This window comes from Apodemus sylvaticus, chromosome 4 (assembly GCF_947179515.1).
Source record: "Apodemus sylvaticus chromosome 4, mApoSyl1.1, whole genome shotgun sequence".
NCBI classification, from domain to species: Eukaryota; Metazoa; Chordata; class Mammalia; order Rodentia; family Muridae; genus Apodemus; species Apodemus sylvaticus.
The window spans coordinates 61,709,433-61,725,961 of record NC_067475.1 but is presented as its reverse complement, the minus strand read 5'-3'; the positions used below and the strand labels follow the sequence as shown (position 1 = coordinate 61,725,961).

The window sequence follows — 16,529 nt, the reverse complement described above, 5'->3', positions numbered from 1 at the left end:
AAGGTTCCCAAGGGGCGTGTGTCCCAGGCCACCTAAGAAAAGCAGGCTTTCTGTATGTACTTCCACTCCAAAGGAACTTCGTGGGTGGTCTTCCAGAGACAGGGGGAGGACACCCTGCTGTTGAGTCTTAAAACTACAAAAGGCATTAGCCACAGTGGCCAAGCCTAGAAGTCACCAGCTAGTCAATAAGCAGTAAAGGGGAGGGGCACCGAGGCAGCCCTGCAGTGGCCAAAGCCTTGGCCTCCTGTCTCCACGAGAGACCTGACATCAGCTTTTCCCATACCCACCTGTCCTCAGTCAGATAATAAGCACTCCTATGTGTGACCTTGCACAGGTCACTTGACCTAAGTTTCCCTTTGTGGGGAATGGAATGGGGGCCAGGATGCCACATACCCAAGGGAAAGTGCATTGCTCAGGACAGGGGCGTGGAGTGAGCGCCCAATGTACGGCAGCCATCACGAGCCAATGGCAAAATATGGTGTCTGGACTTTGTGAAGGAGAGTGTGATATCCCAGAGAGTTTGATGTCCTGGAGAAAAGGACACAAAAGAGGCGTGGACACACAATGGGCACACTACCAAACCCTCTTCCCCACTACACACTTGTCTCCTACTAACCTACTACTTAGCAGCAGCAATGAACCCTAAAACAAACCTATTGCATGGCAGATCTATTGCCAGACTCCTATCTCGGGAACCCCTCCCTTGGATAAGCACTGGATAATTCTTTCCAAGAACAAAGGATCTGTGGCAGACAGTTTTTCAACAATAGCTCCATTCTTAGCTGGATAACTAGAAATAGATGTGTTCTGGGTAGCCCTGTGTGGTTCCCAGACAGGCAACTGGGGGACAGTAAAATAAGCAGAGAATCTGACTGTTCACCCAGAGCTGTATCAGATGACGGCAATCTCTCCTCCCCGGCCCCTTCACACAGCACTTGGCTGCATATGTGACTCTATTAACTCCATTCCATTCAAACAAATGATTCTGAGGCCAGTATTACTGCCCCATCTCACAGATGAGAAAACTAAGGCTCAGAGGGTTTAAGCACCTTCCAAAAGTTGTGGTAAGGAGCAGAACAGGAACTAATGCCAAATCTGTTGCCACTATTTCTATTCAAAGCCACTATTTCTATTCAAAGCCACTAAGTGACACTACTTTGAGCAACAAATTGATTTTTAAAAACTAGCATATGAGCTGGGCGTGGTGGCGCACGCCTGTAATCCCAGCACTCTGGGAGGCAGAGGCAGGCAGATTTCTGAGTTCGAGGCCAGCCTGGTCTACAGAGTGAGTTCCAGGACAGCCAGGGCTATACAGAGAAACCCTGTCTCAAAAAACCAAATCAAAAAACCAAAAAACCAAAAAAACAAAAAAACAAAAAAACCTAACAACAACAACAAAAAAACAAACAAATAACAAAAAAAACCAAAACAAAGCAAAACACAAAAAAAGTAGCATGTATAATTATATAAAACAATGAGATTCTACTATGATATTTTTCATACATAAAGATAATGTACTTTGATTATGTTCACCCTTCTTTACCCCCCTCCCCACACTGGTCCCCTTCCTTTCCTAAATATCTAAAAGTTGGAGATTTCATAGAGTCAATATTGAAGGAGTATAAATGAAGGGGAGTCGAGTCAGTGAACACGGACATGGTATAGAATAGAGTTTATTCAGAATAGGGGATGGGAGTTAGTGGGGGGGAAGAGCCCCAGGGGCAGAGAGGTAAGCGTGTGGGAGAGCGGTGAGCAAAGAGAGAGAGGAGGAGCAAGTAGCCCTTCTTATAGTGGGCCAGACCTCCGGGGCGGGGCATACCCGGCCATTGCCAGGTAGGTGTGGGGTGGAGCTTACACAAAACCCCAACAAATATTCCTAGTCCTCATCTTCACACGGCTATACAGTCTCACTGCTAGAGTTATGAAATAGGCCTTTGAGGTCACCCTTGGCTGTGACCATGGATAGCCTTAGCTGTGTGTACTGACTCTGTGCACAACAGTAAGCAGTGTAGGCGATTCTTATTCCCAGCTTTGTTAGTCTTTAGAGTGGGTTTTAGGCTAGGTCTAGAACCACTAATCCACCAGGTCCCACCCGCAGCCAGCTGGATGGCCCTGGAATGTTCCTGCCCCTTCCTCTTCCCCTAAGATTCGCCATTTGTCACTCCAGTTGGCAATCGGCCTAGTCACATGCTTATCTAACCTGGTTCTCTATTGAAAATTCCCATAGGTCAAATCCTGTGACAGCAAAGATTCTACTGAAACAAAATCCTTTTGCTTTATGCCAGTTCCTGATTCTTGAACACCACAGAGGTGAAAAGCAGGGGGCCCCAACCAGGACTAGAAATGACTGCACCGCCTCTGCCCAGCGTCACCCAGCTGCGTTCTTAAAGGACCCAAGAACACTGAGATGGGAACAGCCAGCATCTGAAGGTCATCAGGATGCAGGATCCGAGACAGCGTTGTCTCCCAGCTCCCTGTATATCACCTGGCGTAAACCAGGTAAGAACGATTTGTATAGGAGGCCACGGAACACTGCAGCCTCCAGCACCTGCCCCTCCAGTCAGTGTCCTCATTCCTCAGACCTCTGGGGCAGACAAACCACCAGGTGCAGAGATTGGGTGCCCCTGCCCTCAGAGGATTTGTCTCTGAGGAAGATAACAGGAAACTACATAGTCTCACCAGCCCCCCAGGTCATCAGGATGCGGGTGATGCAAGGATTGGTCCCGAAGACTTTCCCATCCCGTGTTTCTGGGGAGGCTGTGGGAATTCCTACTCAGAAGTTTGTGTGTACATAAAACACCCTGTGAATGGCAGGGCATCGAAATCATGGGTGCTCAGCTGTGTAGCAGCACAATCCACAGTGCGTCATTATTAATATAGTGAGGCTGGAGAGATGGCTCAGCAGTTAAGAGTGCTTACTGCTCTCCTAGAGGATCTGAGTTCTGTTCCCAGGACCCCACATCCAGAGACTGGCAAATACCTGTAACTCCAGTTCCTGGGTTCCATCGTCTCCTGAAGACACTTACACAGACCCATACACATACATGAAAACAACCCTTTTCGTCTTAGTATTGCATGGACATGGACAGCATGCCGTCCTGACTGAGGGTAACCCAGAATGATGAGGGTCCTAGCAGCGCTGCATCAAGAGAGCGGCTCCTTGTACTCCCTCACTGTGGAAAGGAATGAGACTCAGCACGCGGCAGTTACAGAAATCACTGCTGTTAGGTTCTGCTCTGGGCAGGTCTCCAAGCCAAGCCAGGACTTAGCAGTGATGTCCAAGAAAAACACTGTTGGTCATGCATCCATCCAGTGCTTTCTAGCCGTAGAACTATAATCCCCTAAGAGGTCATTTGGCTGCAGGACATACCCCAACGCTCATCCCTGTGGCTGCAGAGGCAGTAACGGGGAGGGAGCTACGGCTCAGTCAGTAGAGCATCACTGAAGCCCTGGGTTCAATCCCCAACACCACATAAACCAGACTTAATGGCACACACCTGTGACCCTTAGTGACACACAGAATTTGAGGCCAGCTTGGAATAGCAAATTGATGATGTAAGTTCAAGGAACACTTATCTATGTCTGCCCACTACCTTAGAAAAGGGTTCCCCAGTGATGAAGATGTGTCTAAGAGTGTAGGAATAAGTAAGAGTCCAGGGGGAGTAAATGGTTTAATAAACCAATAAATGGAACATTAGGACACAACCAAGATTTAGCTGCCTAAGTGGTCAGGATCACGTGGGGGCCCTTAGCTGGGGAGCCTAGTCACCCATAGGAATCTATCTTTATCGCTAAATCTGTCTTCCTGCTTCCTTGGCCCACAGGAGTAAAGATAAGTCTATCAGTGCAAAGATAATTCTGTCAGTGCAAAGATAAGTATTATCTGTGCACAGAATATACACATGCATGAGAGGGTGGGGAGAGCAAGTTGCAGCTTGCAAGAGGCAACTGTGTGCGCAGGTAAATGCACCATCACTTAGGTAATTTGCTAGCTGAGCCCCCACCGCCACCCTCCACGAGCTTCTGCATCCTCCAAGTCCAGCCGAAGGCCTGCAATCCCACACTGTCCCTACTTACAGTCAGCATTTCCTGGGCAGGCCATTTCCTCCGGTTCTGTTGCTGTCTGTTTCTAAATGGGGAAAGCCATCCTCCCTCCCAGCCGACACCCCCACCCCCACCTCGTTACTCCTCCCTTTCCTCCTCTCCCCACCACCCACTCACTACCTGTCCTCCAGCTGGGGGTGGAACAAACAGGCTCTGAGTCCTCGGAATCTGCCTGCCATTGCCCGGGCAGCCCTTTAGAACAATGCATTTTATAGCACATTAGTCACGTTCCCCTTCAAAGGTGGCATTCTCTTCCACAGGGCCCACAAGCCTGAGACTTGCAAAAGGTCTTCCTGGCCTGCCAGTATCTGGGAACTATGTTCCTCTCTGTGCCTCAGTTTCATCACCTATAAAACAGGAGCTCCCAACTCCTGCTTATGGGCCAGGGAGACCCTGAGGGACCTTGAAGGTATTCCCCAAATGATGTGTAATGTTTCCAGCTGCTGCACATTACAGGTTAGACCAGATTGGCTGTAGTCTGTACTCTCTCAACAAAGCTAACTGGACACTCTCTGGGGACCGCAGGCATCAGTGACCCCTTTGTCAGAAAACAGGATTGGATGGTGGCCAAGACTCTAGGACAATCAGTGTCAACCAGGCACTACATTAGTCCTTTCTGAGTTGGAGCTGTGCTAAAATTACCAAAAGACCAGGTCCCTTTCCTTCCCACTCCTCCATTTAAACTCCCCACAAATCAAACAGCAGGGAAGCCTTCACAGGGCACTCCTGGGACTAGAAATGCCCGAGGCAGCCTGTGTTCAAGCCTGCAAAGGGCTCCTGCACTGTTGTATACTCTTCTTGCCCTGCTATGCATTCCACAGCACCTACTGTGAGTGTATACAACCTTTGCCCCTAGTTCTTATGACCTCTGTGGTCCTCCCTCAAACGCAACAGGAGGCCTGGGGGCTTCAAAGATCCACCAAGTGTGCACGCAGCCCTACAGCTCAAACCCCTCACTCCGCTCCAGTTGGAACAGGCACTCAGCAATATTCCCTGATCAACTGCCGAGAAGCAGGGCCTCCGCTCAGCCCTCCTCCTGGTAGGCGCTGAGCAACGTTCCCGATCAATTGATTAAAAGCCTCAGCTCCAACTCCAACATTTGCCAAGTACTTTCTTTCCACAAGGGATCAAGACAGAACTAAGTGTTCTGCATGTCATCTTAATTGAAAGTTATAGTCTCTCAAGGTTCCCCTAACAGCACTCGAGAATCCATTTCTGGGTCCCCAGGAGGTCCAGGGAAGCAGCAGCAAGCAGCGGTGGGCCTCGAAGTGTGCAAGTCTTGATGGGCATGCAGATGACAGAAGCCAGAGCTGGCTCCATTCAGAATTCTGCAAGCCGTCCTTCCTTCACACCCCCAGCTCCGAAGGAAACCCAAATTCCTACTCATACCACCTGGAAGAGGAAGGCCAACACCCCAGTAAGCCAGCTGCTTTTTCCAGTTAGGCCCAAAAAGCAGGTATTTGAAAACAGCTGTTTCTGGTATTTTATAATAAATCTGTCAAGTTCGTCCACTGATGAAAATCTGTGATTGTTTTTAAAACCAGGGCTCTCCCGGAATCTGAACTGTAGAATGTCACTATAGGCTTTCCTCCCCTGCCCTTGAAGCCCTCACGCCTAGTGCCTTCTGTCCTCGCTGAAGCACACAAACAATTCAGGGATGACTAGAAAAGCAAGCAACATTTCTAAAAGAACCAGACAGAAGCCCACTTCCTTAAAACAGTGGTGTCTGAGAGCGTTATCTTTAAAGAGTTTTCCTTTACACTTTTATTCCACTCACTTTATTGTCTTAAAGACATTGTGTGGCCCTGCCCGCCAGGCCTGGAACTTTCTACTTGCTCTGCAGCCCAGGCTGGCCTCCAGCTCACAAACCTCTGCTTGCCTCTGCCCGCTAAGTGCTAGGATTAAAGGCGCCTGAACCTTATCACTTTCACTTTAAAAAAATACAAAAATACAAATTTGTACAGAAAAATCAAGTTTAAGTGTATAACTCCCCATCCATCAGTGATGACTGCGAGAGCCCCCTCCTGAAGATGCCACCCACCCCTGGCAGCTTGGGACACACTTGCAGCCTTCTCTCCAGGTGTGGCCACCCACGCAGAGTCCATGAAACATACATCCTATTCTGAAATCTCACTCTGGGTACAGTTACTTATATGGTAATCTGCTCACGGAGAGAAGCAAACACCAGACAGCCACCACTTCCACAGGGCACACAGCTGTGGCCACAGCTGGGCCTCTGAGCTGGGGTCAGCTGTTACCTGTGAACAAAGGTGCTGAAATACCAAGACTGGAAATGGAAATAACATTTACATAACTACAAGGGCGGGACCTCCTCCTAGGGGCCAACTTAATCATTTCCCCTGTATATTTCAGTCAGCCCTCTCCAGTTCTAGGAGGGGATCCCTATACCCATTTCACAGAGGAGGAGACACCGCATTCATTGGGTACCCTCTATAGTCTAGTACCACCCGTTTCATCATTTATTGCTCGTGCACCCATTTATTCCTCCACTCGGAGAGCATTCTGCCCCTCAGAATGCACTCGGCCCTCTGTATATCAACACAGGTAGAGTAAGGGGAATTTGGCCCCTCCACTCAGGACAGTGGTTTCAAATTCTGATTCACTTGGAAGACGAGTTAAAGAGAATCAGAAGCCAAGCCAAGCAATGTGTGTGTGCGTGAATATGTGTGTGTATCTGTGAATGTGTGGATGTGTGTTCATGTGTGTTCATGTGTATGTATGTCCATGTGTTGTATCTGTGTGTGTGTATTTGAATATGTGCCCATGTCCATGTATGTATGTGGGTTTGTGTGTGTGTCCCAGATACCCTAAGGGCGGATACTTAATAACCAGGAGTCAGAAGCTTCGGAATTAACACCTGCTTTTTAACTTCCATTTACAGTATCAATAAAGCTCAGAGAAAACAGACACCTATAAGAACTACTTAGAAATGAGAAACATTTCCACTTCCAGGGAAACTTTAATTTAAAACCAATTGTGAGAAGTTAAGGCCACCAACTCTAACGGCAGCTATAAACTGTAAATTGGCAGCATAGTGATTCCCCAGGCACACCAACTTCCCTTTCAGCTTGGCTTCTCTTTCACCAGTGGACATCCTCAGCCCTTTGGTGGGCTGTTGTAAAACTGCTTCTCCAACAGAAAGCCCTACAAACCCACAGGCGCTCTTACATAGAAGGATAGAGTGATGGGTCACTTACATACCCTTGTCTGTGAGATTTTTTTGAATGGCTTGAGTAGTAGGAATATCCAGAATACGTAGATTCGGTATCCATAGCAATGGCAGGCTTCCTCTGGTGAAGGAGCAGGGGCCGTTCTCCCACGTGCTGTCTCACCTACTGGCTCTGAAGACCTTGTAGGACACAGAGACACTACTCTTCAGAAGGACTCTGTAAAGAGGAGAAAAAGGAGAGATTGATCCTCAAAGTCAAAGGGCTGAAAGATAAACCAACAACAGCCAGCTCTCCTCTGGGATCCCTATTACAGAATATGGGGTAAGCATAAAAACCAAACCTCCTTAGCCGGGCGGTGGTGGCGCACACCTTTAATCCCAGCACTTGGGAGGCAGAGGCAGGTGGATTTCTGAGTTCGAGGCAACCCTGGTCTACAGAGTGAGTTCCAGGACAGCCAGGGCTACACAGAGAAACCCTGTATTAGAAAAAAAAAAAGTCAAACCCCCCAATGCACCAGTCACCCAGGAACAAGCTTGGCAGGTGTCTGAGAGACCAGCGGGGTGCTAGGGAGCTGGACCCCAAACAACAGGAGGAAGAAGATTTGGGGGAGACCTGGGCATCGGGACATTTATTTCCTGAGCACAGCCTTACTCTACCCTCATGGCTTTGGCTGTAGAGCAGTACACCAACCCCTAGACAAATGCCAACCTCACCCGCAACCATCAGTTATAAAACAACACCCAGGGAAATAAATCCCTTACTCAGCAATTTGGCCATCATTTCCAAAAGTCAATTTGCTTTTTCTTAATCTCTTTGAGAATCCAAAACACCTAGAAATTTATCTTCGAAAATTAAAACTCAACAACCACCATGGTTGCCTTGCTGCCTATGATAATATAAAGTCAGCAGCAATGCAAACACCTCCCCAAGCCGAGGAATAAATAGCTGGAGGAAAATAGGATTCAGCCAATCAAAGAAAATATCACATATCTGTACAAAATGACAATTACAAAGAACTGATTTTAATAAGCAGGATATGGGATTGCAGGTAGCCAATGGATCTACAGAACCATTGCAATGATGTAATAACTTATGGAAAGACCAGGACCACAGGGGACATCAGCAACAGTGATTTATTAGTTACAAGGTCCTAGGTCCTTCCCCACTTCCCTCTAATATTGCTCTGCAATAAAAATAAATTAGAAACACTTCCAAGTGCATTCCGGAGCCTCTCCTGCTGGCCCTTCACTTCCAGAGAGTCAGCGGCTCTACAGCTCTGCCTCTCTCTGAACTGCTCTCCCAGAGCCGCTCTACACTCAACAGGGTTCCCCACCCTGCAGGGTCCTGGAGGCTAAAACTGCAAACAGAGCCAGAGATAAGTGGGAAGGAAAACAAAGGAATTGCAAAGGCCACACCCCTGCCCCAAGTGGGAGGAAATTCCGGTTCCCAGACCCCAGCAATAGCAGGGAGACATTTCAAACTGGGAGCCTTAACTGGGCCAGGAAGTCTCATCAGCACAGTTACACCAGTTCAGGGACTAGAAGTAGTATTCTGTTCCTTCCAAGGTGAAGAGAAAAAAAGGTTCTAAAGAGACCCTTTACTCACCCTGTCCTAGATGTCTCAACTTGTGACTTAGGAATTTATCTCAGAACACTAATTCTTCAAGGAAAAACATAACACTATCTATTGGGATCCAATGCTAGAAACAATGAAAGGTCCCTTAACCCAAAGAATAGGTAGGAAACATGGTCCAGCTGTGCCCTAATTAGCACATATTTGCAAGAAATGATAATCATGGAGTTAGCTCCAAAGGCCACCGTGCACTCATCCATCCATTTCCTATCCAGGGTTCTGAGTGGCCAGGAGACGCTGCGCAGGAGTGCTAAGGCCGCAGAGCTATGACAGAACAAGCTGCTTTCCTCGGCCCTGCTGGTGGCTGGTTTCCATTTGATGGCCCTTGTCCCATTTCTCCTCCAACCCTAGGCCCCCTTCTCCCTCTCAGGTTATTACTTAACAGCCTTCAGCCTTTAAGAGCAGAAGCCTAGCCACGGGGAGGCCTGGGGTCCAGCCCAGGCGGAGCCACCAGTGAAGACCAGCCCCTTCCTTCCCCACTTTCTTGAATCTCAGTCTGCTCACTTGTTGATCAGGAATACAAGCACCGGCCACCATCTTCCAGGGTCAAGCTATAAAGAGACGCAGACTTGACTCACTTCCTATCTCTAGGACCTCAGTCGAATGATGCGATGTCTTTGAAGTCCCATCTGTAAAATGTGAGCATCAGGAGTGCTTTGATGACTGTAAGAGCTGGCAGTGGTGACAGTACCCAGCATGGGCACCACAGGCACCGGGTAAATAAAAGTGGGTGGTCTCTCTGGTGGTTTCTAAACTCCCTGATCTCCTTGTCTTTCTCAGCAAAGGGAAAGCTTAGAGAGCGGCAGGGTGGAGGGGTGGCACCTCCCGCTAGGCCATCCCACCCAAGGTTCACCTGCTGTGGGCAGGATGGGGTGGGGGGGCTGCCCTGAGGCTGCCTGCTCATTCACCAGCTGTGTACTGGAACTAGGCAGTTTAATCTCTCAGAGCTGTGGATTTTCCACCCAGTAAAAGAAAGGCCAGCAGCCTGCTTGGGAGGAAGGGGTGATTATAAAGACTAAACATGAAACTAAGCAGGCGTCTCTCAGAACCTTAGCTTGGCTCCTGAGCCCAGTCTGCCTAGTCCTCCTCCTCCTCCTGTCTCCCAGGCCTTTCCACGGCCATTCAGTGAGCTTTCGGCACTCTAAGCTCTGCCTTCCTTTCTGCTCTGGCCTGCGCTCTGTTCTCACTGGCCTTCTGGCTGGCAGACAACCAGCCTGAGGAGGTACAGTCAGGATACAGGGACAAAGCATGACACAATCTTCCTTCCTTGATAGCCAATAGCCGGACTCCTGGTAGACCTGCAGATTCCAAGGCTTGGCACCTTCTTCAGGTGTCAAACCGATTGTTCTTCTCTAGACTCAGAATTAACCGCTCTCATCCTGACGTGTGTTTCTGCCCCTCCGCCTATAATGCCTGCTCTAGATGGTTCTCCCCTACAGTTCAGTCTATACTCACCAGCGAGGGGGAATCTGTGTGTATGATCCCTCCCTCCCTATCACCACTATATCCTTCATCTTTTCACAGCCACTGAAGAAGCTCTAAGTTGGCGGGATGCTGGCTGGACTCACACCTGAATGTCACATCCTCTCCCTCTCTCTGCAGGCCCTTAGTACCCCACTGATTTGCCTCCATATTTAATGAGTAGCCAGCCCCAGACCCTGCTCAGCAGTGCTAGGGAGATGGGTCAACTGAGGCGCTCCCCCCACCCTCGTCAAGCTTTGCTGACTAGCCTGATGGCATGCATGCTGTTCCTTCTCCTCCAGCATTCCTTCCTCCATCCCTGTATCAAGTTATCCCTTAGCAATCAAGGCACACCCTCTTCTTCTCCATCTTCGGGGATAAATTCCCTAGTCAGAAGGAATGGCCCCTCCCCCAAATATTCTGAACATAACGGGAACCAAATGCTCCTTTTTCCATCCGTTTAGCTCTGCCCACAGCCACTCCTTGTGCTCTGGCTTAATCTTTCCAACATCCACTTCCAGTGATGCCGCCATCTTGTCCAGTAGACGGACCCACTCTGCTGTTTTGAACATCTCCTGTTTATCCATGCATCCCACTGCCACTGGGCTCTGCTTGTCCTCAGGTCCTCCCCACCCTCTCCCAGTTCACAACAACAGAGGATAGCCTAGAGAACATCGCCTGCCCTGGTCCACACAGAGCCTAGTCCTCCCTTTCACCATGGTTACCAATCTTGCCTCATCTAAAATCTGGTGGAAGCACCAGGAAGTAAACTAATAAAAGGCAGGGTGAACTTATTCTAGAAAGGGCTTGGGCTCAGGTAAGGGCTCCCATTTGAGTTAGTAAAGATACATTATCCTAATGCTTATCTCTGTGAGGAGGCACTTAGAAGAAACTAATACAACTCCTGACAGGGTCAGAATGTTTACCTTTATTAGCAAAGACAATCAAGTATGGAAAAGAAATCAATTTCCCTGGATAGCAAGCTAAGGACTTGTGGCTGAGGCAGGAATGGGATCCAGACAGGCAGGAGAGAACACAGGCAATCCTAGAACCTGCAGGTGTGTTGGCACTGGCCCCTCACAGGACCCGTATGTGTTTGGTCAGGTGGGGAAACAGCCAGGCTGACCTAACCTCCTTGCTTCAAATCCTCCCATGGTATCCCCTGAACTTTAAAACACAGAATCTTTGATCAACAGTCTTGCCAGCTGTTCCAATTCCAAAGGCCTGGTTCTTCCCAGCCTCAGGACCTGAGCCCAGCCCAGTGCATGTGCTGAGGCTCATTCTCCACAGGAACCATTTGGCTAATGCCGCTCCATTCGAACATACTTCTTTTGGAGAGCCCTTGCTGACCCTCTAGTTCACATCTGGCCAGCCCACCTCCTGCATTCTCCCTGCCCTGAGCTCCACAAAGTCACACGCTCACTTGTGTGATTATTGATTATCGAGCATCAGGCTCTGAAGAGGCTCCTAGGGTGCAGGGACCACAGTCCTTTCTGTCTCCCTGGCTGCTGGAAAACAAGAGGCACCTAATAAATACTTGCAGAAAGGAAGGAAGGAAGGAAGGAAGGAAGGAAGGAAGGAAGGAAGAGGAAGGGAAGGGAAGAGAAGAAAAGAGAAAAGGAAAGGAAAGGAAAAAAGAAAAGAAAAGAAAAGAAAAGAAAAGAAAAGAAAAGTCTTGACTATCTCAGGACACAGAGGCATGACTTCACCATAGAAGAAAGCTCGCAGAGGGTAGATAAAATGAAGATTTCAGAACTATCCAGAACAAAGCAGCACTGCTGATACAATGCTCAGCTTATTCAGTAACAGAACATATAGTCCAGATGTGCTCATGGAAGACCGGCACCATTGTTTCAGCTAATGCTCAAGAGCATCCTGCTCCAGTCTGACTGGACCAGAGTACGCCAAACCACACAGCCTGATGTGGAACACTGATGAGAGAGCATCTCACAGTTTGAGATTAATTTCCCCTATCACCCTGTACTAAAATAAGCTGATAGCCAGTGACCCAAGGAGAGTCTTCCCCTAAAACACACAACTCCTACTTGAAAGAAAAACAGAAACAAACACACACACACACACACACACACATGTATGTGTATATATATGGGAAATAACAGGTTATGATAATGACCATGGTAAATGTAAGCTAACTTTTATGGAAAGGAAGTTATAAAAACATCAACAGCTCCATGTAGAGCTATTAATTAAAGGGCCTCTGCCTGGGAAGGCAGAAAGTTACTGCACAAGGGGTCCAGAGAATCACATATGCGCATTTTCTTGGTGGGTCTCGGGTTAGTAAAGATGGTACAGAGACCCATCCTCTGACAAAGCCTGAACTTGCCAAGTGCAAATCATAAAGCATTATCCAAGTCTGTGATGTGAGGCTCTGCAGGGCTCAGAAACCTGGAACAACACAGCTCTTTAAGGTATACAGCTACAGGCCACTGTTTACCAGGAGAGAAAATGCCAGCCTCATTTTACCTGGTTTGCCAATGATTCAACTCACATTCCCAGACTCACTGCTATTGGCCTGAGTCATTCACTACCTCTGGAACATCCCTGTCAGCTGGATAAAGATTGCTGAAGAGCAGTGAGTGGTTACTGTATCTATGATGGCTATTTCTTTTCAAGCAAAGCCCCTAGTAGATTCTGAAGCTTCAGACACAGACCTGGTTTCCACCACACATCCCATGGGGCTCGAGTGGGATTTGGAGGCAGAGGGTGGAGACGGAGCAGCAGAGGATGCAGGCAGTTTGCTTCTGCCTCCAGGAGGACTAGCCTATCAGAAACAGTCCAGCCATAGCCACTGCATCTTGCCCTCCACATGCCAAGTGGCACAGTTAACTGGCCACAGTTAGCTCATTCCACAGAAATGGTGGCACTCACAGTCCTTCATCAAGTCTGTTAAGACTGAAATCACTTGCCATGAAATATCCCAATCTTCAGAACAAATCTTTAAAGGAGACAAAACTGAAAGTTATGGCACAATTAAGGGAACAAGGTCAGACACAGGAGCAAGTGCCCCCCTAGGGCTTTAACCTTCAGGAGACTGATTTCAGAGAGCATGGAAAACTGAAAGCTATGTAGCAATTACCAGAATTGTTTGTTTACTTAGAGAAGAGGCAGGCAACAATAGTGAATTGTTCCAAACCACATATAACCTCACAAAGAATCCTGCCTTTCCTTTAGACTCCCACTCATAGACTCAGCAGAAGGGAGACTGTGGGGGGGGGGGACTTTAAGGAGAAAGGAAATTAAGCTCCAGCAGCCTCCAGCCCAGGTGAGACCTAGGATTATTAATCAACGTGGTGAGGCCCCCATCCAACCCAAACTACAGCGGATGAAATGCAAGGTGTGTCGTTGGGTAAACATCGAGGGGATAAAGAGTACTTGCCACACTCAACACGTTAATTCTTCAACAGACAGTGTCATGGAATTGTTGCTTGGTAAGGAAACTTTTCAATTTCCTTTATGGTTTTATCCTATTGCTCAAGAAATAAGACAATAAAAACTTTTCTGAGACTTGGCAGGCAGTCTCAAAAATATGACACTCACAATTCTTTCATTTTACTTACAAATGAAGTTGCCACCAAGTCACACTGTCAGCAACTGAAAATTTCACACTGGGTGTTTTGGCTAATCATAGTGGGAGTCGCCAACCTTTAGATATGCTAAATGCTCCGGGATATTTCTTTGAAATGTAGAATAAAACAGTTTCCTCCCACACATCAAAGCCCCAACTATATCACACTGATTTAATTCAATTCTAAAAACTCTAATTAGTGGTTACATAAAATGGCTAATTATGCCTCCCAGGGTTCAGCCGGTCTCTGCCATGGCACTTAGAGAGCCTAGGAGTGTAATCAACACGCCCACTAGAAGGAGAAGGCTAATTAGTATTGTTGATTGGTGACATAATTTATAATATTTTTCAGGAAACCCTGTAAAATGTATAAACATGTCAGTGAAAACACTAGTCTTCACAGCTAGCTTTTGGAAATAGCCTGTAAGGACGCACGCATCCTGACCACAGTACCCTCAAATGGGTTCAAACTAACGCACGCGCCAACCACACAACCATCAGGATAAAGAGCCCTGCCTCCTCTCCAAGAGCTTCAGAAGGAGCTCATCTTCGCGGTCTGGGCATCACACCAGGTTTGGAGACATGAAAATTGAGACTGCCCGTCTCCACCTCTCCCCTACTCATCACTGAGCCACCAGGCTACGGTTCCGCCCCCATTCCTGCTTCCACCACCAACGCTTTTAAATTTTTATAAAGCTTCACACTTCTTTGGGCGCGCTGCTTGGGGGCAGTTCAATGGCTGCAGGATGAAATAAGGTTTTACTGGTGTCGAAGACTGCCGGGCGCGGCGAGGTTGCCCAGGACAGGGACTCCTTCTTTGGCTGGGAATAGCCGCACGCCTCTGCTCCGCCCCGGCGCTTTTGAAAGTAAACTACCTGCCTGTTGCGCTCCGCGATGCGCAGCGGGTCGCGCCCCCCAGGCCTCCCCGGCTGCGGTTTTGTAAGTGAGGTTGGAAACACAAGCCGGCTCGGTTCCTGTGCCCGAAGACCGGCCAGTTGACCCCGGGCCCTGGCAGGGACCCCGAGCGCGTTCTGCCCTGTAAAGCGCGTCCAGCCACTGGTTGCCTCCGACATGCCGTCATTCCCCGGCCGCCACCCCGGCACGCGCACTCAGGGGCGCACTCCAAAGGCCAGAGAGGGCAAAGGAGCGTCCGAGGTAGCGCAAGCTGCCCTAGGACTCCAAGCAGTGGAATGGAGCGGAGAGAGCCAGGGGCAGGGATGGTTGGACTCGCGCCTCGGGAAGCACGACCCGGAGGAGCCCAGGGGTCTCCCGGTCCGAGGCCCCGGACTCCGATCGGACTTCTGGGGAGCAGGGACACCGTAGTTGGGCCTGACCTCCCACCCAGCTCAATCCCCTGCCGCCGCGCCGCGCCCGCCTCTCACGGGACTCACCCCGGCGCCGGCCCGCCGCGTTCCACGCCCGCGCTCTCGGCTGCAGCGCCCCGGCTCCGCGGCCTGCGCTGGGCTGCAGTGGAGGCACAGCCCGGCCGCGGCCGCTGCTCTCTGCTGCTTTCCGCTTCCTGTCCCGGCGCCGCCCCGCAGCCCCAGCCCAGCCCTGCTAGCCCGGCGCGGCCGCCAGCCAAGAGCTGCAAGCGCTGCGGGCCCTGCGGCCGGCCCGGCCCACCTGCAGCGGAGGGCGGGGCAGGGCACACACACACACACACACACTCACTCTCTCACACACATACACACACACTCACACACACACACACACACACACACACACACACACACACACACACACACACAGAGCCTGGCCGGGGAATGACATCTCCTCTCCCATGTGGACCCACTAACACACAGTCCAACAAACCTCATGCTGAATTCCTAAACACATGACGAAGGGGTTGATGTCTCCCCAGTCAGCACCCCAATATACCCCCAAGATCTTACACACACACACACAGTTGCGCATAGAATCCACACCTTTTCATTGTTTGCTATCATTAAAAGCTCCAACACGCATATTCACATGGCTCAGGAACCAATTTCTACCCCTTCCCCCAACTCATACATTTTTCATCACACAAAATATACTTAAACTCCAATGTAGCACAAAAGATGACCTAACCAGTAACCACCAACGCCCACAGTCCTACAGCAGCTTCTCCCTGGCCCTCTTCTACCAGAGCAGACATGCCTCTGCTCTCCTGGTCTACTGGAAACTGCCAGTCTTTAGAGCGCATCTCTGAAGGCAGAGAGCTGAAAGTTCCAGACCGATTCTCACTAAGCTTCGTTTCCTTGTCCGGATAGTGGTGAGGACTCTAATGTCCTTGAGGGATTGAAATGAGAGTTATAGAAAGTGCTGAGCAGTTGGCAACTGTTTTTGTGAATATTCTCACCCTTCCTTCTTAGTTGTAATAGAATCCGTGCCCAGAATGACAGATCTACAGCTGCCATGACAAACTGCTCCCGCGAAGGCACACACCGCAGGAAGTGCTGAATTTGCAGTTTGTTTGCAGGAATGCTGGGCGGTGATTTGGTCTTGAGAAACGCAGGCTCTTTGTGAAGTAGCCTTGTTTGGGAACCTGTAGCCTCGGGAAGCCCTCACTCTGC

The 16,529-nt window shown here is 49.3% G+C and overlaps 1 protein-coding gene across 1 annotated transcript in view; it reads right to left on the bottom strand.

Moving 5' to 3' along the window:
* Vangl1 (VANGL planar cell polarity protein 1) overlaps positions 1-15,469 on the bottom strand; it is a 49,254-nt gene extending 33,785 nt beyond the window's left edge. The window contains exons 1-2 of the mRNA XM_052179626.1: positions 15,366-15,469; positions 7,327-7,511 (exon numbers count right to left, since the gene is read on the bottom strand). Of these exons, the coding sequence (XP_052035586.1) occupies positions 7,327-7,397 (71 nt within the window). The 5' untranslated portion in view covers positions 7,398-7,511; positions 15,366-15,469. The remainder of the gene's footprint in view (positions 1-7,326; positions 7,512-15,365) is intronic.
* Between the last annotated feature and the right edge of the window lie 1,060 nt (positions 15,470-16,529).